Raw genomic sequence first — 23,856 nt, forward strand, 5'->3', positions numbered from 1 at the left:
GTGGGTACGATCCCCGGTCGCCCCAGGAATGTTTCGTAATGCAAATTTTTATGGGCATAGAAAACACTGTATACGAATGCAAAATAATCATCGGCAGAGAAAGTTCTCAGTTAATAACTGTGGAAGTGCTCATGGAACATTTAACAGAAAAGCAGGCTCTATCGCAGTTGTGCCGTTACGCCAAAGAAAAAAGGGTAAAAGAAGGAAGAAAAGTAATGAAGAACCGAGATAGAAGCTTTAAAAGAGTCAATTGCCAGCTAAAATTGGATTTCAAAAAATGTTAGTTATCACTTTGCCAGTTACGAGTTGGTTAGTTGTGGTGGCGAACGTTGATCGATTCCGGCAATATCTTGTCAGGCGTTTTTTTTGTGATTCATATGGAATCTTCGGCTGGTTGTGGTTAGAAATGCCTTCGCGAAGATTAAAATGAACAAGAGTGGTTTGGTACTTTTTAACCCTTTGGAGACGGATGGGTCACATTAGCTCAGCTGAGAAAACCGACCTTTACACACGTGTTCTAGACCAGCGAGATTGTATCCGAAAAGACGAAAATGCCGTCTCCAAAGGGTTTAAGCTTTCGGAGTATGATTTCCGTACTGAGCATCGCGAAGACGATGCTCTGAGTAGGGTAAACAGGTATAATATGCCCCCCTAAGCAGAAATGGCAATATATCTAAAATTGGCGCCTTATTCCATCTATTGTCCACTGCAAATCGTTGTTTCTAAAATCAGTGAAGTGTTACATGAGAACTTTACCTCTGGAGGGGCGGCTATGGAAGCTTTGAAACGTTTTCCGAAAACGTTCCAAAATTTACCTTATCAAAACAAACGGAACAATACGCCCCATCAAAAGAAAAACGTGCAGCCCCGTGATAAACCTGTACCAGGGGAAAATTCTACCACATGCTTATCCTAGCAAGGCCTTTTAACAAGCGTTTAACTGCATAAATGTTGCAAAATAACATAAGCGAACAGAACTAGCTTCGTTTACAATGAAGTCAGCTTGCAAGAGGTAAAATATTACGCCAAAAGCCTCGATTTCAGTCTTTTTGATATTTTTATTGCTTTTCTGTGCCAATCAACTAACGGACCAGCTTGATGGCAATTAATCATCAATATTTAAGATTTCCAATCAATCACGCATGCAAAAAGAACTTGAATCGCTAGAAAATGAAGGGGGGCGTTTTGCTCCGGTGGGCGTATTATACCCTTTTACCCTAGATCACCAGCTGAAGAATCCCGAGAGACTCAGAGTGCAGCAGACCATCTTCGTGCATTGGCTTACGCTCACCCCGCTGACGTAGTGCACGTTTAGGGGTCATAATGACCCTAATTCACGAAGGAGCGCTTAACAAATTCTTTTGTGTTCAACTGTCACCCTGATCATCGGGTTGCCGCAAACGGGTGTCTACTTTAACCGCTTGTCATATTTTGCGCGTTCTCAAAACGAATTTTATTCGATGATTTCGCTGGTGTTTTTTTTTTCTTTGAACTTGTCTTGACGACTGGCTAAGACCACTGGTTGGTCCATCTTGCATTCGCTGGTGGTTTGGCCAGTATTACGCCACCCATTGCTGCACCGCTGGAGAAATAAGAAAACAACTACATCACGGCAGACTATGAAGAACTTGGTGAGATCTATCTAACTAAAAAACGTCATTTTATTCATACAAGGGTTATTTACCATACCAAATACGCGCCAGAAACAAAAATGCAAATTTATGATTCAGGAAGTGTTAATGCATTTCAGATATCCAATTGATATCCAGATGCATCAATGCGGGGCTTACTGTTTCAGAAAACGACCTCAAGATGTACGTGGAGAAGCCCTGTCATACTTGAAATGGGTCGTTGAACGTGCAGTAGAGCTATCACCTTCCATCTCCAGGACTAAAAGTGTTTGCGTCTATGGATAAAAGTTAAAAATAGACGCAGACATTTTTCTTCCATAAAAGCACTGCCGGTCAGTGGGAGATGGATTGTACATACATACATACATACATAATGACCCTAATTCACGAAGAAGCTTAAGGGCGGACGGACGGTCGAGGAAATATCCGCCATTGCTCTGTTTCTACTAAGATGGTAATCTCAGATTCTACTTCATATAATGGAACAAAAATCTATCATTGTGTATGCTCACTTGCAGTGCATATGCTGATTATTTTTCAGCCTCATCTGTGCGATAGAAATCGAGATTACCATCTTCAAAATCGCGAGGCAAATTGTTAGAAAGAGAGGGAAGATAGGAAAAATAACACAGCGTCCCGATTCACCTTAAGCGATTAAGCAAATGTAGTTCACCAATCAAATTCACCTATCAGGTATGATTTTGCATTATCGAGGCAAGTTTACCTGGAAAGTACGATTCCACTTAGTTTTTAATTGAAACAAAAGGACACGGTAAATGAGTACACTTTTCGCGTGTGTGTTCCAAGAGGGTATGCGGTCGATGAAATAGCTAGTAGAAGAGTGAATTTTTATTAAAACTGAGGGATCGTTCCACGGGAATTTTCAGATAGAATCGAGCTTTCAATGTCGTTGGAGTGATCGCGAGTGGAGGAGTTTTAGTTCTTATATGAGTTCTTGGGCCCATATAGCCGAGGCGGTAAACGCACGGGTATTCAGCATGACCATGCTGAGGGTGACGGGTTCGATTCCCGGTCGGTCCAGGATCTTTTCGTAAAGGAAATTTCCTTGACTTCCTTGGGCATAGAGTATCTTCGTGCCTGCCACACGATATACACATGCAAAATGGTCATTGGCAGAGGAAGCTCTCAGTTAATAACTGTGGAAGTGCTCATAGAGCACTAAGCTGAGAAGCAGGCTTAGTCCCAGTAAGGACGTTACGCCAAGAAGAGGAGAGAGGATGAGTTCTTGAAAGTTTTTTTTTTCGAGGTCGTTTTTTTCGTGATTCGGCTGGTGCTGGTTGAAGTTGGTTAGAGAATTGTAGTACACTGAAGTTTTTTTACGCGGTTTTTTTTAACGCGGTACCGCGTAAAAAACAACCGCGTTATTTCAAAACCCGTCGTGAAAAACCGAGTTTTTTTTTCAAAAACACGCGCAAAATAGTCAGGATCACATCTAACGTGACATGACTTTTTTACGACGTTTTTAAAATAACACGGTTTTTTCACGCGGTTTTTTTTTTACGCGGTACCATTACCGTCGTAAAAACAACTTCAGTGTATCTGTGTCCCCGGAACAAAATTTGGCGTTTTAGGTGGAACAATAATGAAGCCGTTAGTGTCAGAAGAATCTTCCTTTCAAATGTGCTTTCCGGACAGTAGTAGTAAAGCCATCAGCTGCGTAAGCGTCTCGCCGAGGCGTGTTGTATTTCCCCCTTTTTTGAATTGCCAGTGTTAAGTTTTGATGCGATTCGGGACAACTCGTCATTAAAAGAAGGATCATGCGTCGGTATGTTTGTTAGTAATTTTGGAAAACATGGAAAGTTTCAAAGGAAATGCATCGTTTACAAAGGGCGCTGCCATAGTGTCGCGGCAAGCAAAGTGTGCGCGTGTGCGATACCCGCAAAGCAGAATATCAGGAATTGGAATTCCGTTGATCACAACGCGTCCGCAAACGTGCTATTTTGTTATCGGCGAGAGGATACCGGATATTCAATTTGGATATTTGGTGAGATCTTTCTAATTTATCTTTGATTTAGTGCTATTTTTCAAAACAAACACACTTATATGAAATGTGGCCGGTAAAAAGCATACGGCTTATTTTTATTCTTATGCTATAGGTTATTTAATTGAGCCGGGGAAGGGATCGTTATATTTTCTTTTCGTTTTAGAGAGCGAGCAATGGCGCTTAAGTCTAGGCTTTCGAGCCAGGACATGAGGAACAAATACAAAAGGGCACGGTAAATGGATACCCTAAAAATCAATGGTCTCCATTCACCGTGCCCCATGTTGTCCCATATAAATAAAAAAAATATGAAAATTTGAACATTTGTTTTTCTGCATAAATCTTGCAAGTTCCTACATAAAATGAATATAAACAAAATAGAAGAAAACTTCTGATATACGGTGAATGGTGACCTACCACGGAATCAGGCGACCTTGCCATCCTCTACTAAATGTACTATATCACCAATTTTTGTGAAATATTTTCTACTTTGTTATTACTTTATTTTTACTTTATAATGAAGGAAATTAACAGTGGTACCAACAATGTTTATAAGATTGATAACGACAGCCCTTATTCGTCCAAAAATAAGACCCACGGTGAATGGCGACTTGACGGTACTTCGCCTACCATCGTCGCCGTGAAGCAGAACGACGAAAGATCAGTATGTTCTTGGAGGAAGCCGCAATCTGAAGGCTTGATGCAAGGGTCGTTTCATCGTATCGTAACGAATGTTTTGGAAAACGATAGATTTTTACACATGTATGTTATTTTCTTTAAATCAAACGCACATATTTTCACGATGAAACAAAATCATGAAACGAGCTCACCAATGTATACTCTTCCAATTTATCTGAGTTGTCGACACAGTTGCTGCTAGTACCCAGAACTGACGTGTGAATCTATCAGAAAAGCCGTTACACTGGTGAACGCGGGAGAGAAAGAAACCGACTTCGTTACCTTAATATAATTCACTACACTGCACTAAGGGCCAGAATCGCAATCTAGCGGAACTAAATTAATTACGACAAAACGAAGCATTTCCGACACATGGTGTCTTCGATAAAGTTGTTTGACATCAGCAGAGGCATCTTTTGCTAAGAACGTAGTAGTTCGCCACTCGTCCGCATAGGTGGCGCCACCATCTAACTTCTTTGTTTTACGTCCAAGAGACTTGGCGTCTTCGGCAAAAATGTTTATTTTGACAAAATAAACATCTCTTTCTCAGACGTCAAAATTCCACAGCCTACTGTTTTCGAGTTATTTAAAAAATAAAAACCAATAAATGAAAAAACAGTTTTTTAAGCTAATTTTAACATTTTTACCAGAAACCATGTGAGTTTAATTTTTTCCCAATGCATATGTGTCAAACCAAACACATTGTATGGGAATATGTTGAATATTATCATTAAAAATTAAAAATAAAAATACAAATTCGAAAAAGCAGTGTGAATTTCATGCCTTAATATCTCGCAAAGCGCAAAAATCGCAACTTCAAATTTACAGCAAATACGAAGCAATACTAGGTGAACATACTGCCAAAAATTTGGAGAGGTATTTTTTGGTGTTTTTGAGATAATAGCTTTTTAGTAACAGTATAAATATAAGTAGTGCCAGCATGTAACTTTTTACTGTTACACATTAGATAGTTTATGTCTTTGAAAAAGTTGTTCATTTTGACTAAATAAACAACTCTTTCTTAGACGTCAAAATTCCGCGGCCTACTGTTTTCGAATTATTGCATATAAACTAGATTATATTGACAAAAAATGACTATAAAACACATTTTGATGCAATAGTATGAACTATTTCTATTGTTTTTACTTTTACGATACATAGTAGGTCATGAACATGTCAGTTTCGTGGAGCTTGAGCTTCACAATCTTCTATCAACGTCCTTTTCATCCAGGAACAGATTCACGAGCTTTCGACAAGATATTTCGCGCACTAGAATTTAAAATGATTGACAAAATAGGTTAAGCTTAAAACATTTTGAAAATGACATGCAAAAAATTAAAAGATATCTTGACCCATGCTGACAATAGTTAACATTTGCTAGACCATCTATGTATCGTAAAAGTAAAAACAATAGAAATAGTTCATACTATTGCATCAAAATGTGTTTTATAGTCATTTTTTATCAATATAATCTAGTTTATATGCAATAATTCGAAAACAGGAGGCCGCGGAATTTTGACGTCTAAGAAAGAGTTGTTTATTTAGTCAAAATTAACAACTTTTTCAAAGACATAAACTATCTAATGTCTAACAGTAAAAAGTTACATGCTAGCATTACTTATATTTATACTGTTACTAAAAAGCTATTATCTCAAAAACACCAAAAAATACCTCTCCTAATTTTTGGCAGTATGTTCACCTAGTATTGCTTCGTATTTGCTTAAAATTTGAAGTTGCGATTTTTTGCGCTTTGCGAGATATTAAGGTATGAAATTCACACTGTTTTTTCGAATTTGTATTTTTATTTTTAATTTTTAAGGACAGACTTGTTAGAATCCCAAAATGGCCGCCACAATGGCCGACTTCGGCACCTACTCACGATTTTGAGGGCACAAATCTCGTCGTAAACAAAATCAGCGCACCTGAGCTTCTCATTTTAAGCTTATTACAAGTGAGCAAGAACAGAATAATAAAATGCATTGTTGTTTGAGCTTGCTTCTTGAGATTTGTGCGTCTGAAGTTCTAATGCACTATTTAAGCGGGATGTCAAGACGTTTGTCCTTAATGATAATATTCAACATATTCCCATACAATGTGTTTGGTTTGACACATATGCATTAGGAAAAATATTAAACTCACATGGTTTCTGGTAAAAATGTCAAAATTAGCTTAAAAAACTGTTTTTCCATTGATTGGTTTTTATTTTTTAAATAACTCGAAAACAGTAGGCTGTGGAATTTTTACGTCTGAGAAAGAGTTGTTTATTTTGCCTAAATAAACATTTTTGCCGAAGACGCCAAGTCTCTAGGACGTAAAACAAAGAAGTTAGATGGTGGCGCCACCTATGCGGACGAGTTGCGAACTACTATGTTCTAAGCAATAGATGCCTCTGCTGATGTCAAACAACTTTGTCGAAGACACCATGTGTCGGAAATGCATCGTTTTGGAATAATTAATTTAGTTCCGCTAGATTGCGATTCTGGCCCTTAGTGCACTGGATTGTACCAAATCATAAATAGGGTATATGTACCATTCCTTGGCCTAATTTGCAAGCCGCCTTGACAATTTTGACCATAACTCATGAATTAATAGCACTAGAAATAATATGTCGACCCTATTACACACTCTAGGCAATGCATGTTTCACCAATTGGAAGTAAACTTAGGTAAATATTCAAGATTTTACTTAATTAAGTTGAAAAGATTCGATGCGATGGTATGCAACGTTGGTCTATGGTACAAAAATTGGCCTATTAGTGGATACAACGTTGGCCTATTGCTTTCCATGCACTAGAACCACTAATTATCTCATTTTTTCAATATTTCTGCTGAAGTATTATCTCTGTTTGTTCACTAATCTTACTTTTAAATTATATTTTCGGAGCCAAATTTTCAAAAAACTATAAATAAATCACTTTAACTAAAGTTCTTTCTTAATTTAGTAACGAAAACAACGCAACCTTATTATTGTGTTATATTTTGACAGTAACCGCACACAAAATCTTTCTTCCTGTTCGTTCTTTCTGGTTCTTACGCAAGAAATGCTGTTGACGTCTTTTTATTGCTGTTTTTGACGTCACTTTACTGATGAGCCAAGATTTGGGTACATAGTGAAAAAAAATGTCCTCAATATTCGGCCCACATTCAATTTGTAAAATAGTTATTATTCGTTGGAAACAAATACACCAGTTCAAAATAGCGTCTTTAACCGTCGCATCAAATGTTCAGTTATTGAAAGGTCAATTCGAAATGCTTCAGAATCATGCCATTTATGATCATGTGTATAGACTACCCCCTAAGCCGAAGAATCATGGCGTCTACAAAAGCTAAACAAAGTGACATTTTCATTTAATTTTAATGTTCCAAAGTGCTAAAATTGAAACGAAATGTTACAGTTATTGGGCGCATAGCTTTTCCGATATCCAGTTATGCATGTTTGTTTGAGATTTTGGTTTACATTGAGATAGGCCGAACGAAGGGACTATGCCAACGAAGCATCCCGATACCCTAGCTTCAATAGGAAGCAATCAGCAAAGTACTAAATTGAAAGTAGTGAGCTGGATTTTTGTATGGTGAGATGATCAATTCTCCATTTCTGCAATGAAATAGTGCAAACAGCGTAGGTTATATGATTTCTTGACTAATTTGATGATGTTTGAGCAAAAGTTTGGATAACTGCGTTGTTGTATTATTTTTTCTGGCAACATAAACAACACAGTTACCCAAACTTTTGCTCAAGCAGCATCAAATTAGGCAACAAACTATATAACCCACGCTGTTGGCACCATTTCATTGCAGAAATGGAGAATTGATCATCACACCATACAAAAATCCTGCTCACTACTTTCAATCTAGTACTTCACTGATTGCGTCCTATTGCATTGTCGGATCGATATTGTCATAAAACTCAAAGGTCAGCCCACACACAAAGGTGGCCCACACTTATATGAAAAACAAAAGTTTCGAAAAATGCCAAGTCTTACTTCCTAAATCAGTTGTTTTGGACTCTCAGAAGCTACATTCAAAATTTGAGCAAAATAGGTTGAGCTTAAGGGGGCGCTCAAAACGCTTGAAGTTTGTATGGGAAAACTTGGCCGAGTGTATGCAGAAATTTTAAGTTTTCGAATTTTGCCGTTAGGTGGCGCTGTAAGCGTTCAATAAATAAACCCTTTTGTACTATTGTAGGTGACTATGTGCCAAAGAACTTTGTCAAAGACCGCGAAGTGATCTGACGGCTAGGAAAAAAGTTATACCCTAGGCAAAGTGAGGCAAAGTATTGAGATTTCATTATTGATATTCCTTTACATGTATTGGAAAAATAACAATAAAGTTTTTTTTTTTTTTTTTTTTTAAATTTTGGAGAAGTACCGTCCATCAATCAGAACGTGTACCCACTTTTTTTTTTATTTGTTTTTACTATCAACAGGCTAACTTATGCCCTAATGATATTGGATCTACATAAAATCAATTTAAAATTATTCCTAAGTACTGCCCTTGACAGGTGAAAGTCGAAACCGTCAGCAACCCTATTGAAAAGTCTAAGAAGGCCACCAAGGGATCCGTAAGCGGCATAGTTCGTGCGACGGACAGGAATTTCCAAAAACCGGTGATTTCGTAGAGCTCTACTTTGCACATGCAGTTGGATATTGGTCAGCAAAACCGGGTAAGTTTATCCTCACTTTACCTAGGGTATAACTTTTTTCACAGACGTTGGATCACTTTGCGGTCTTCGACAAAATTGTTTGGCATATAGTCCCCTACAATAATACCAAAGGGTTTGATTATCGAACGCTTACAGCGCCACCTAGCGGCAAAATTCGAAAACTTAAAATTTATGCATACATTTGGCCAAGTTTTCCCATACAAACTTTAAGCGTTTTGAGCGCCCCCTTAGGCTCAACCGATTTTGCTCAAATTTTGAACGTAGTTTCTGGCAGTCCAAACTGATTTTGGAGGTAAGACTTGACATTTTTCGAAATTTTTGTTTTTCATATAACTGTGGGCCACCTTAGTCAGCAGACAATGAGAGAATTAAGCTGGCAGCTCAATTATTACGGAAAAAGTTTAAGCTGCACAGTTGTAATAAAACTTTATAGAAATTTGATTTTTCAAGGGTCGCCAGAATCAGACGATATTTTATGAACCGTCGGAGAAGGTCACACAGTTCTGGTAATGTCAAATTAAATTAATTTTTAATGCTAACCGTCCCAGAAATAATTGGACTTGTTAGTTGACAACTTTATGAAAATTTTGTACATGTATTTGGTGAAATTGGGTTCCTAGTTGACAACATGTTACTTTTAGAGGGAATGATACCCCCTTCTTATTCTGGCAGTTTCATACAAGCATTTTTGATACTAAAATTTATAATTTATAATGAATTATAAAATGAAGAACTAAATTGAAAATAATTCATACAAAGCGACCTAACCTACCACGGATACTGCATTTGCATAAACGAATCGATATCAACGATATCAACATAAAACTTAAAGGTCAGCAGACGATGCTAAAATTCAGCTGGAAGCATGGATTTCCCTGGTTGACAGAACACTGCCAAAGATAACCCATAATAAAGTCATCAAATTTTATGTATCTGCGTTTAACTTTCCGCGTAGCTTGCGAAGGTCATACGATGCATTTTATGGGCCATTGGGGTATCGCTTCATTTATTTTTCCCAGTCAATGGGGAGAAGTTGCACAATTATGATGAAGGATAATAATTTTCTTTAATTTTCAAAGTCTAAAAGCATTTTTGTGAAGCGTGGGCTTTGCCCAGAATGTTCTCCCTCTCTCTTGGATATTGTCTGAGAAGCAGAACTTTTTTTCTTGCTAATTTTTGTGAATATGTTCCTCATTAGCAGTTAATATTCTGGAGGAAAGGTTACTTCAACATCACTTTTTGCATCGATTTTTACCGTTGTTTTGGTTGTATTTTTAAGCTCTTGTGTGTTCTTAGCTCCGTCATGCTAACTAATTGCGATAGCAGCTTAATTATCATGGCATGATACGGCGGCAGTCAGTGGTTCAAGGTACCCATACATCGTTGGGTCGTTGTTAGTCAAACAAAGACGCCTTCAGGGGTTCCTGATTTGACTGATTGGAGGAACATCTTGATAAACAAGGAGTCAATTAAGCGTAGTCAAAGAATAGACAGCAATGCAGCAATACCATCCAGAGTTAGGCAAAAGTATGCCCAAGTAACACTTTTATTTTTCAAGGAGGTTTCTAGAACCATCACAAAACCATCGTTAAAAATTTATGGTTATATGATAATTTCTAGAACCTTTCCAAAGCAAATTGAGCTTTATTATGTTTTTCGCAAATTTACAAAATGTTTTAAAGTACTTTAAGGTATACAATTTTCTGGATTTATCTTCAAATATTAAGCATATCTTCAATAGGTACATCCTCTTTAATCTCATAATTCATCTCCAATACCATTAGCATATCGATGGGCCGTACCTAATTGAGAATCACTGCCATTAATAATAAAATATTGAATTCATTATCCTACACGCCTGTTTGCCTTTCCCCTTCGCTGACTTCGCCTTTCTTCCTTTTAAGCACCACTCGTCGTAAAATGAGACTCTCGGTCTCTCTCTCCTCGTGCGTCGACCAATTTGCCTTCATTTTCATAGTCATTTTCATATTTTTTTTCTATCTTTTCTTTTTCCTCTGTCCAAAACCAATCCCCTCTCGCCACAGCCCAATCTGCAAGGAAATTTGGCCCTCGAAGGAACAGGAGAGCTACTACACGACGACGCTGCTGATGACGCAGTTCGTGATACCGCTGCTGGTGCTGATTTACACGTACACCCGCATCGCGATAGTGGTCTGGGGCAAGCGGCCCCCCGGCGAGGCGGAAAACTCCCGGGACCAGCGGATGGCCAAGTCGAAACGAAAGGTAGGTGTCTGTCGGTTTTCTCTGTTGATTCTGGTGAACTTCAACTTTACGCGCCTATGGGTTGAGGGGGGACTCCGGAGAAGGGAAACTTACACTGTTACGCTATTTTGGATTTTGATTGCTAGTGCCTTTGAAAGCTGCTTCCGATATGTAGTTTAGTTTCAAGCTGCTGAACCCCTTCTTCGAAGGGGTGGGAAGGCACAGTCCTCCTGAATGTGCTTCTAATTGGGACCAAATTTCATCGTCACTAATGATGAAAACGGCTTCGGCACGAAAACGTCGATGATGGGTTTGCAGTTTTCCTACACATGAGGAAGCCCAACGCTACACTATGGGCCGCAAATTTAAATCTCATGACACAAGAAAAACAAAAAAAAAAACACTTGAAATAAATGTATCAATTGATTCTTATTTATAACTTTAAGGACCAGGACAGCTAATTGATAAAAATTTCTTCGCGTTCGTTTTACAAGAATAAGAAATCGTAACTTCTTTCACATTCTTACAAGAATTTCTCCAAAAAATTCTCCAAGAATTCTTCAAGGTATAAGTTAAAATTCTTCTAGGGATAGGTTAAGAATCTTCTTCAGATTTTCTTCATGGATTACTTCAGTTTTTTTCTCAAAAGTTATACCAATTTTTTTCCAAAAAAATAAAAGAGAATTCCAATAATTGCTTTAGAAGTCCGAATTTCTTCCGAAGGTACTACTTTAAGAAGTACACCAAAGTCTTATTCAGGAATTGCTCTAAGGATTCCACATAAAAACTTTACATGAATGTTTCCAGAAACTTCCTCAGGGATTCTGAAAATCCAGCAGGAATTGCTTTATAAGTGCTTTAAGTGATTCAGACAGGAATTCCACCAGAGATTACTTCAGGAATTCGTACAGTAACTCCTTCAGGATTTTTTTTTTCAGATACTTCTCCATGAATTTCGCCATAAATTAATCCGGCACTTTTTTAAGGATAACTCTCAGAATTTATCCCCGGATTCTTGAGGGAATTTATTCAAACATATTTCCTGCAAACTTTTTTTTAAGAAATATCTTCACTATTTATCGGTCAAAAGACCTTGAAGCTTATCTATGCGGTCCTAAAGGAATCCCTTCAGAAATATGTTCACAGGTTGCTCCAGGAATACTTTTAAAATTCCGGAAAAAAAAAATCTCCAGGAAAGTTTTAGGAAATTCGTTTTAATAGGATTTTTTCAATAATATCTCAAATATTTCTGCAGATATTCCTTCAAAGATTCATTCGAGTGTACCACTTGAGATTTATACAGGGATTCTACTGAAGATTTTTTTCTGAAATTGAATAAGGGATTCATTCGGAAATGCCTGCTTGGATTCCGTCAAAAATATCTCCAGAGGCTTCCTTAGAATGTTAGGCATTGTTCTCCAGGAGTTTTAGCTAGGGATTTCTTCAAAAACTCTCCCAAGGAGTTTTTCAGATATTCCCCTTATTAATTCTTTAAAAATCGTACAAAGATTTCTTCGGATTTTCTCCAAAAGTTCCACTCTGCTTCAGGAATTTCTGGGATTTTTTTTAGTAATCACTCCTGGGATTTGTTTTAGAAATCACTCCTGCGGTTTCGCCAGAAATATCTCCTGGTTTTTTTTCAGAGATTCCCGCAGAAATTGTTCCACATATTCCTCCAGGGATTTATATTCAGAAGTAGTTCCAGAAATGATTCAAAAATTACTGGAATAATTCTTGACAGAATCCCTAGAATTGGCAATTCCAAGAAAAAAATCTTGAAAATTGTTTGAAAAGGTTGCTGTATGAAAATTTCTGAAGCAAAATAAGTCTCTCTGTTAATTATATCTGGAGGAGTTCCTGCATGAATGCCTGGGATAATGCAACTTCAAATACCTCCTTAACAAATCTTGGGAAACTTTTGAAAGAACTCTGGATTCGTATAGGAATTTCTTTAAATAAAATGTATAAACTGCAGACAAAGGTGATAAAAATCCTGGAGATAGTAACTAAAAAAATCTCCTGAAATTTCTGAGTGGATTAATACATAAAAAATCATAAAGTGCCTCCTTGAGGAAATTTTTGAAAAATAGTTTTCGTGAAGAAATTTTTGAAATACCCCAGAATAAACTGGAGAACCGTCTTAAGGTATTCATTTTAAAACTTTCTTGAAAAATGGAATAGGAATAGATTCTGGATCAATTTCTGCAGGAGTTGATGATAGAATTTTTGGAGAAATTCCTGAAGCATCGCCATAATTGATTGATTGATTTGTCTTTATTTAAGAGACTTTCAGCCCAAGCATCGCCATATGATTATCTTAAATTATATCTTTTCAATAAATATTTGGATAAATTTTTGAAGAAACCCTTGGAGAAATCCCTAGAAGATTATCATAATAAATTTTTAGAATAATTCCTGAAAAAAAAAACAAATAAAATAAAATAAATGTTTGGAACCCATCAAACATTTTTCCAAGTATTTCTTTAGCAAATCTTTCTGACTCCTTCAGAAAGTCGTCAAAGTTTCCTCCACAAACTCTTCCAGGAACTTTTTGAAGTTTTTCCTGGAGATTTCAGCCATTCATTTAAGAAATCTTCTCTGGATTCCTTCCAAAATTGCCGCAAGTGTTCCTTTAGAAGCTACAACAGGAATTCGGTCTGAGAATCTACGAAGGTTTTATTCAGAAACTCTCCCAGTGTTTTCGCTCCCTTTAAATATTTCCCCAAGAATTTTTACGAAAAAAAATCTCCACGTATCATTTTAGGTAGATTTCCAAGGGCTTCTTGGCAAACTCCGCCGGGAATTGCTCTAAAAATTTGGTTTGAGATTCGTTTACGGAATTTGAAACAAGGATTCTTTCAAAAATTCTTCCAAATATTCTTTCAAATACTTCCATAAGTATTTTTTTTTTCAGGAAATCTTCGAGAGATTTCCTCAGCAATTTGTACACATAAATCTTCAATAAGTCCATTAGAGAGTAGTTTTACGGATTTCATTGGAAATTTCCACAGGGTACTTCAATCATTCATGCAGAGAATCCTCCAAGTGTCCCTCCAGAGATTCTTGCATAATTACTTCCAGTGATTCGAGCAAGAATTCCCCCAGAGAAATCCACAGGAGTTAATACAGCGTTTCCTTCAGGATTTTCTTAGCTAGAAATTTATTCGCCATTTTATTTAAGAATAACGCTAATAATTTTTCCACGGATTTTGGAATTTACTCAGAAATGTTTCCTAGGAATACAGGAAGAAGGAGTATAACAGTTTATTTAAAAATATCTCAAGAGTTTTTTCCTAAGAATTTTTACTAAGCTTATTGTTCATTCGCTCCAGGAATACTCCCTCCTTCTAAAATTGTATCAAAGTATTTCTTTAGGATTTTTCCTCAAAATTTCTCGATTTTTTTTCTTGGATTTCCACAAAGGGTTTCCCGAGGAGTTTTTCCAATTATTATTTTTTGTTTCTATTTAGAAGTCCTGACAATTTTTTTCTGAGATTTCTTAAAGAATTTCAAGATTTCTCGTAGTCTTCCTATAAAATTATATGCAAGTGTACTTCATGAAATTCCACAGGGATGCTACAGAATATTTCTGTCAGAAATTCCTGGATCTCTTCTGAAATTCCCTGAGGAATTTCTTCAAACATATCTCCAGAGGCTTCTTCAGAATTTTATGGATTTCTTAAAGAATTTCAGCAAAGAATTTCTTAACAAAATATTCATGGAGTTTTATAGAAATTCCCTTTAACATTTCTTTAAAAATCATAAAGAGATTTCTTCAGAAATACTTTCAATGGTACCTCAAAGAACTCCTTGAGAAATTCTTCCAGAGATTCCTGCACAAGTTCTTACAAGGATTTTTTTAGGAATTGCCTCTGTGGTGCCATTAGAGACCTGGAATTTCTTCATAAATTCCTGCTGTATTTTTTCAGATATCCCTGCAGGATTTTTGTTACAATTTTTTTTTTCCAGAAATGGCATACAAATAATAGGATGAATTCTTGAAAGAGTTTCGGCAGGAATTTCTAAAGAAATCTTGTCTGAAGGAATGCCTTAAAAAGCTTCTGATGAATGATACCTTTCAAAATTTCCAGGAGAGATTCTTCTTCCTTTACTGGGGGGAGGGGTGTGGGGTGGTGTTGGTATTTCCGGAAGACATTTCTAAAGTTATTCGTGGAGAAAGTCCTGGATGAATGCCTGAGAAAATATATAAAAAAAACTTCTTAAGATACCTCCTCAATTCCCCATGCGAATATTTTGGAAATTTCTCCCAAAAATGTCTGTAGAAGCTTCACACAAAGGTATTGCTAATTTATGAAATCCCTCTTAACATTTGTGAGGGAACCCAGGAGTAATTTCCGGCACACTTTGGAAGAACTCCTGTAGTTATCTCTGGAGGAATTTTTAGAAGAACTTCTTATACAATTTTTAGAGAAAATCCCGTTATAACAAAAAAAAATCTCAGAGGATATCTTTAGAGCACCGCCAGAAAATAAAACTTTTAAAGTAAGCATCGAAAGAATACTTTGGAGAACAGGATAATCCTTACCAGGTATTACTGGAAGAATTTCTTGAAAAAAAAAACTTTTTTGCAAGAGTTACTGAGAGAATCTTTGGAAAAGTTCCTGATGGATTACCAGAAAAAAAAATTGAAAGAAACCCTGTAGAAAGGTTTTTTTTAATAAACCCAGAGCAATCCCTGGAAGAACCTCGACAAACTTCGGGTGAAACTCCTGAAGAAAGTTCCTGAAGAATCTTTTAGGAACTTTCTAGAGGCGTTTATAAATAAATACCTGAGAGAATCCTTTATTTTATGGAGGAAGCTGAAGGAAATTCAAAAATAATTTCTGAAAGAGCCCCTAGGAAATGTATGAATTTCAAAAGGAAAGTCCTAGAGGTTTTTCTGAAAGAATATACTAACGAGTTTCTTTAGATATTTCCAGAAGAACTGCTGAAGATAAACTCCTGGAGCAATTCCTTTGTCTATACATATTTAAAGAAACATATGACGGAATAGATGCTTGAACTTCTGGAGCAATCCTTGAATAAATTTCCTTAAGAATATCTGAAGGAATCCCAGGAGGAGTTTCTGTAGAAATTTCTGAAGAAATTCCTCATGGAAAATTTCAAGATAATTGTTTTGAATAATTTCTTCAAAAAATCTGAAGAAGACCCTTAGAAAATTTGTTGAGAATACCCTTTAAGAATCTCTGGAGGAATCGCTGAAGTAATTTCCTAAGAAATATATGGACAAAAATACATTTCAAAGGAATACTTGGAGGAATCTTTGGAGGAATTCGTGCTGAAGTCATTCTTGAAAATTCCGCAAAAATGTACAAAACAAAATCGGAAAAAATTGATAAATTCTCAAAGAATTTGGGAAATAATTATAAAAAGAAGGAATACATTCTGAAAAAAATCCTGAATGAATCTTAGGAATAATTCTTGATGAACTCATCAAAGTGAAAGACTGCCCTTTCCGTGATAATTACAGAATAAAAAAATCGTGAGAAAATTTATGGAACGGTTTCCCGGCGCCATATTAAAGTCATTCCTATGGAGCGTACCACTAAAGAAGGTGCTTGACAGAACTGTGCATAGAAAAAAGCAACAATTTAAATGTATTCACCCGAAACTATCCCATGTATAGTTTCTCCAAGAATTCATCCAGATATTTCGGAGGTTCCTCCGGAAATTGTTTTAAATTTACCAGAAGTTCCTCAAAAAGTTCTTCATTAATTCCACTGACTGTACATACAGAGGTTCTGCCGGGAATTTCTAAAAAAGTTCCTTCAAAACATGTTTCTATAGGTTCGTTCAAAAACTTACTTACAGAAGTTACTCCAAAAGTTCTTCCAAGAATTCTTCAGGCATTTGTTCAGAGACTTGTTCCGGAGTCTCCTTTATTTTTTTCATTTTCCTCCTGGAATGTGCGTCCGGGAGCTCTTCCAGTTTGTCCAGCCTTTTGCAGTTCTTGAAAATTCTCCCAGAAACCATTCAGAAATTTCTCAACCATTTTTGAGGTTTCTTCCAGAAGTTCCTTGCGAATTCTTTCAGTGATTTTTTCCCATCAGTTCCAAAAAAAAAGAAAAAAGTTTTTCGAAAATTCCTCCAAATGCTCCTCCAAGTGGACACAAGTTCTTAATGTGGAAACAACCCCGTAATTCATCTACGCCTTCTTGAAATCTTCCAGAAGTTGCTCCAAGGTTCCTCTGGAAATTATTCTTCTGAAAGGTCTTCCAGAACTTTTCCAGCAAATCTTTCGAGGAACCCAGGAACTGTTTCAAGAGATCGCTGAAATTCTTTCAACTGTATCAGTTATCATTTCTAATGGAGTTCCTCCGGAAATTTTTTCTCTAAACTTTTCGGGCTATTCAACCAGGAGAACTCCAAGTCATCCTCCAGGCAATCTTTCAAAAACATTTGTTAAGTTTCCCGAGAATTCCTTTTGGAGTTACTTCAAAGATTTCTCCTGGAATCCCATCCAACAGTACAGTGAGGAATTCCTTTGTAGCGTTCCTTTAAAATATTCTCGAAAGGAAAGCTCTAAGAATTATTTCAATTTTTTCCAGCGATTCTTTCAGGAATACTTTCAAGAGTTCCTTCAGGCATTCTTTCAGATATTCCTGCAGGAATTAATCCAAAAATTCCTGCAAGGATGTCTACAGCAGCTCCACCAGAAATCCTTCCACAAGGAAGTCTTCCAGGAGGTCCTCCAAAAAAGATCTCAAGATGATTTTTCAAGATTTTTTTAGGATTTCCACCAATAAGCGTTGTGAGAGTTCCTCCATGGACTTCCTACAAATTTCTCCAAGAAGTACTCTAGGGATTCTTCCTAGTGTTCCTCTAAAATATTCTCTAAGGATTCCCTCTGGGAATTCTTCTAATATATCTTTGAGAAAATCGTTCTGATGTTTTCCCAAGAACTTTGCCGGTGATTTTCGATAAAAATTCTTCAAGAATTGCTCGAAGCATTCCTTCACCAATTCTCTTGAAAATTATTTCAAGAACTATCTCAAGGATTTCACCGAGATTTGTTTCTTATATTCCCGGATTTTCAAGGAAGTGCTGTTTTTTTAATTCTTCAAGGGTTGCAACATGACTTTTTCCAAAGACAGCCATTTTCTCATGAATTCTTCCAGGTATTCATGAATCTTCATGAATTCGTTCAAAGATTTTACCAGAACCACCTTTCTTCAACAGTTTTTTTTTAGAATTCCTTAACCTTTTTTTTAAATATGTATTTATATACTAATCCTTTATTCAGTGCCATCAATTATTCTCAGGATACTCTTCAAAGATTCCTTCAGGATACTTTTCAAAGATTCCTCAAGAAGCTCCCCCAGAAGAAAACGAATTCTTCTAAACTTCTTTCAAGAGATTCTTCCGAAATGCATCTAACAAATCCTTCACGGATTTTCACAAGAATGCCTTGAAAAAGTTCTTCAGGATTTCTTTAAAAAATCTTCAATTCATTTTTAAGAATGCGTAAAAAAATACTCTGTGGATTCCTCCAATACTTCTTCTAAGATTTACTCAATAAATTTTTTAACAGATTTCTTCATACAATTCTTCAAGTGTTTCTCCGCGGATTTCTTCATAAATATATAAACAATCCTACAGGAATTCCTCCAAGGATTCTTAGAGGAAATTAAAAAAAATACATTTTTTTAACAAGAACAGGAATCAGTCCGGAATTGGTTTTAGAGATACCTCCAACAATTTCATTTAGAATATTTATAATTCTTTTGGTCATTGGAAATGCATTTTTCTGTGAATTCATTGAGCAACTTCCCTAGATATTCCTTGTAGAATGACACGAGAAATTTTTGATTTTTTTATGGAATTTATTTGAAAACCGTCTTAACCCTCTAATACCCAAATTTTTGATTTTGATCCAAATATCATTTTTCGTCATCTAAAATCGTTTGGAACATGTTTTGGAAGATGATTCTTTTTAATTCTCGATTTCGTGAATTTCAGTTTTTGATTTTTCTAATTTTTATTTTTGAACATCCCCACACTTTTATATTTTTTGAGATGAAAACATTTTGAGATTTTATGATAATTGTTGAAATATTTTTATTTTAAATTTTTTTCATATAAAATTTTATTTTCCGTGTTATTTTGAGGAAAATAATTTTAGAGTGTATTCAATCCCCTTAAACTATTAAACAAGGATAGAATGGTTTGAGAAAAATTTAAAATATGTTAATTGTAGCGATTCAATACAAATTAAACAATGACTTCTAAAAGGTGACCAAAACATCAATTTTTCAATGATTTTTGAAAAATGTAAATACGCTTTAAAATACACCGAAAACCATTTTGAGATATACAAAACAGTCCTAAATATCAGCCAAAAATATAAAAATTTTGATTTTCCTTGAAACAAAAATTACAAAAATGCTCAAACTATACCCCGTCTAAAGGCGGGGTTGGGTATTAGAGGGTTAAGGAATTTCTCTGGCTCAATTTTCTGGAATTTTTCTTCCGCGGTCTCTCTGAAAATTGTTCAAAAAATTTATTGAATAGTTCTTCCGGTAATTGAATTCAGGATTTGTTTTGCGGAAAAGCCTCTAGGCTTTTTTTAGAAGTTCTCCGAGGATTCCTTTAGGAATCCTACGACAGTTCCTTCCGGAAATTCTTCAACAATTTCTTGGAAATTCATTAGGCAGTGTTTTTTTTCGAAAATATCTTAATGAATTTCTGAAGATTTCGTTTTGGGAAATTGCGTTGTTAAGCTAATAAAATGTTGCACCCGATCCTTATTGCAATTTGTTATGAATATCCCTCGGCAATTCCTTCAGGAATGTATCCGACACTTTCTTCACGAATAATTTTAGAAATTTATTCTGTTATCCTTTGGAATTTTCAAAATCATTTCTGCAACACTTTCAGAAGTTTTTGAAACAATTCTTTCAGGAACTTATCGTGCAAATTCTCAAAGACTCCTCGGCAACTTTTTCTCAAAACTTTTCTTGACAATTCCATGGTTAGATTTTTATAAAGATTGATTTAGATATTTGTCTGTCAATTTGTTCAGCCACTACAACAACATTTTTTAAGAAATTCTTCAGACAACTATCTAAGATATTACTCCGACAATTTCTTTAGGTATTCATTAGGAAATTCCCTATGCAAATCCTACGGCCATTCCTGCTATAAACATCCTGTTTTTAATACATAATTAGTATTTTTTTTAAGATATCCCTTAGTAATTCTTGAGAAATTACTTATCGTATAGCTTCTTTAGGAATCCCCATAGACATTCCTCAGATTTCAGAAAGTCTTTCGTTTATTTCTTTTATAGTTTCTCCACCATTTTACTGTAAAACTGTTTTGAAATTAATTAATAAAGTCACCTTCAGTTTATTTTCCTGAGTTCTCTCTGTGTTTTGCAGTAATTTTTGCCAGTAATTCTTCGAGAATTTCTTCAACGAATTTACAGAAACGTCGGAGCAATTCTTAAAGAAATGGCCAGAACAATTCCTATAAAAAATGTCTCATTCCCAATTTCGTCATGATGGACATCATTGGAAGCTGCCAAGCAGTTTTTTAAATTTTTCAGATCATACTTTTATACTTAATTATACTTTTCTGAAATATTCTCAGGGAATTCCTAAGACAAGTTTCAGTATGCAATTACGAACTTCCTCTAGCAATTTTACTTAAAGAATTTTTCAGACATGTTTCCTTCTGGAGTTTTTCAGGATTTTTTTTCATTTCTTTTATTTTTATTTATATTTTTCGAAATTGCCAGAAGAATTCCTATAGGAGTTGTCTCTTTAGCAATTTCTAAAAATCTTTTTTTCCGTTTAAGAAAAACCTTTTTAATTTCTAGGAGAAACATAGAACTAATTGCCGTGTAAGAAATGTAAAGAATTATCTGTTGTTGTTAAAATTCATGTTCATAAAAAAAATACTGAGAAACTCCAAAAGGAAAAATGTCGGTAGCCTAGTTGATAAAGTACCACAGCATCACAGCGTATAAGGGTGGTGAGTTCGAACCTCGCCAGAGCTGTAGATGTTTTTCCCTGATTTTACTTCTTCATTTTTCTGTTTATTCATCTACAAATATGAACGTTGAGTTTTTTGAAAATCATAATTTAGTTCCCTCATTTATATGGATGTTGTGACATTTGTCGCAAAATTTTGATCTCTGGCCTACAGTGCGCTCGGGGTAGGGGATGACCTTTTCGTTTTCAACTCCGTCAATTAATCCTGCTGAAAGTGAGAAGCTTTTTGCCGTGTTCATTATCAAAACGATAGAAATTAATAAATTAGTCTTTGGGCGTGTGCGGGCCCACACCACGATTGATCTCCCTCCCTGCCTCCCCGCTTGGTATTGTTGTTGTTCATCAGTAATCAAAATCCAATGAAGAAGGATAAGACGTATCATCATCACCCTTCTCTTGGATCGAGGCTGTGAAAGGGTTAGCTCGCAGAAAAGGGTTTCCTTTGTCCGGGATGAGAAACGATTTTCGGTGGTCTTATGCCAGGCTAAGCCAGAGGAAAAAAGGACAATCTGTCGTGTCATCGACAACTCGCCCGATGGGATTATCCTTTCTTTGACGGGGGACTCCTTATCGCTTAATCCGTCCCAGGTTAAGAAGTGCTATTTCCAAAAGCATATGTTACACATCAAAGGGCCAACTCTGGCATCGATTATAAAATTTGTTGCCTGTCCTTTTCCAAGGACACTTTACCTCCTTCGACCCCGAACTCAGAAAAGGTAGGAGCCAATCTGCATACTACGACATCTTGGCTTGGCACTTTCCCGCATCTCCTATGCTCCACTTTTCCCCCTTTTCCCTCGAAAGACGACACGCGCGTGGGATGTTCTGCACAAGATGTAAGCCGTCGCGTCGGTCTAGTCTAAGGCTGACGAGGCTGAGGTAGGATTAAATTTAGCAGAAGCTAGCACAGACTTTCCCCTTTAGACCTTGAATCTTGCTTTGCATGTAATGTTCGGTTCGTTGCGTTTGACAGTTAATTTATGGTGATTAAAGTTGAACTCTGCAGCAGCATCAGCAGCAGCGCAAGCAGCGAAGGAAAATAAAATGCATGATGCGTACCCAGGTGGTTGTTTGGAAGGAGGTCGATTTTATGACATGATCGGAAGCTCCTTTTTGGCACTATAAGACGGCGTTGGTTGGGAAGTAATCGATTTTGTGTTACTTTGGAGAATGGCGATGTTGAGCTTGAAAATATGGAAAAATTGACTGTGTTCATTCTTAGTTTTTTCTCTTTTAAATATTGGGGAGATAATCTACTTAACAGACACCTGGATTGGAGGCTCAAGAAATTTTGGATTCGAGACCGGTTTCTACAAGCGCAAGTGGTGGTGGGACTACACCCCTGACCCACTGAACAACATACCCATGGTTACCAAACCCTTCGTCTCTCCGGAACCACCAAGAAGGGATTGCTTCAGAGAGGGGCTAGTGCACAACCCACCCTCAAGGCTAACTGCGTAGCTTGCAGCAACGAATATCGATGACTCGCTTTGAAGAGTCCACCAAGGTAACATGCTGGCCCTTAGCTAGTTTCCTGAGTGGTCCTCACAACTCTCTTTGTACTAGGAAGAACTGATGCCCACTTGCAACCTGACCTGCCCGCAAAGGGCAGACAATTAAACGTTCCATAATAAATACAAAATTTCCCATAAATAATTCGAAAAGTCCCAGTGAAGAAACAGGGGTGTAAGCAGTAATAAATAACAAAAGTTCCATAAACAAATAAGGAAATGCATAAATAAATCAAAAGTTTCCATAAATAATTGATTTTTGAGCAATTAAAAACATCAAAAATGCAATGAATAAATCAACTTTTGCAATAAAAAAACCCATTTTTCCCACCAAATAACTTCGAATATTCCATAAATAAATCCGATTTTTCCATAATAAATTAGAAAATTCACAATAAAAAAATATCGAAATAGCAATAAAAAATTCAAAAAATGCAATAAAAAATGACGAAATTACCCATGAAAAACAAATGCAGGAAAGTATAAGACAGTGAAATGCTGAATCGCACTTATATGACTGAAACGACTGAAAAGCTTGCGTAACTATGATTGCAATTTACCAAGCAATTGCTTGCTGTCCGAACTCGCTATCGCTCGTCGGACCAAAAAAAGGGATAACATATATGTTTGCATTATACCGGGCAAGTTCTTGGATCTGTGGTTTGTCTAGAACCGAATCGATGCAGTTGCGGTGCATCGGATATCGGAAACTTCGGCGGCCTTCTGCCGCCTCAGTTCCTCAATCCTCTATGCGGCTTCGCCGCATGGTCTACATATTTTTTTGGCTCAAAATGCATTTACGTTTATTGCTTGTTTTTTGACATTTATTGATAATTTATTTTCTTGTTTATTGCACTTTTTGAATTATTTATTGCTTTTTCGATATTTTTTTATTGTGAATTTTCTAATTTATTATGGAAAAATCGAATTTATTTATGGAAAATTCGAAGTTTTTTGGTGGGAAAAATGGGGTTTTTTTTATTGCAACAATTGAATTATTCATTGCATTTTTGACGTTTTTTATTGCTCAAAAATCAATTATTTATGGAAACTTTTGATTTATTTATGCATTTTTGCATTTGTTTATGGAAATTTTGTTATTTATGACTGCTTACACCCCTGTTTCTTCACTG

At 36.2% G+C, this 23,856-nt stretch overlaps 1 protein-coding gene across 1 annotated transcript in view; it reads left to right on the plus strand.

Annotated features, from left to right (window-relative positions):
* Positions 1–23,856, plus strand: part of LOC109427444 (allatostatin-A receptor) — a 210,498-nt gene that overhangs the window by 168,347 nt on the left and 18,295 nt on the right. The window contains exon 5 of the mRNA XM_062854364.1: positions 11,019–11,217. Within this exon, the coding sequence (XP_062710348.1) occupies positions 11,019–11,217 (199 nt within the window). The remainder of the gene's footprint in view (positions 1–11,018; positions 11,218–23,856) is intronic.

This window comes from Aedes albopictus, chromosome 1 (genome assembly GCF_035046485.1).
Source record: "Aedes albopictus strain Foshan chromosome 1, AalbF5, whole genome shotgun sequence".
Classification (NCBI taxonomy): domain Eukaryota; kingdom Metazoa; phylum Arthropoda; class Insecta; order Diptera; family Culicidae; genus Aedes; species Aedes albopictus.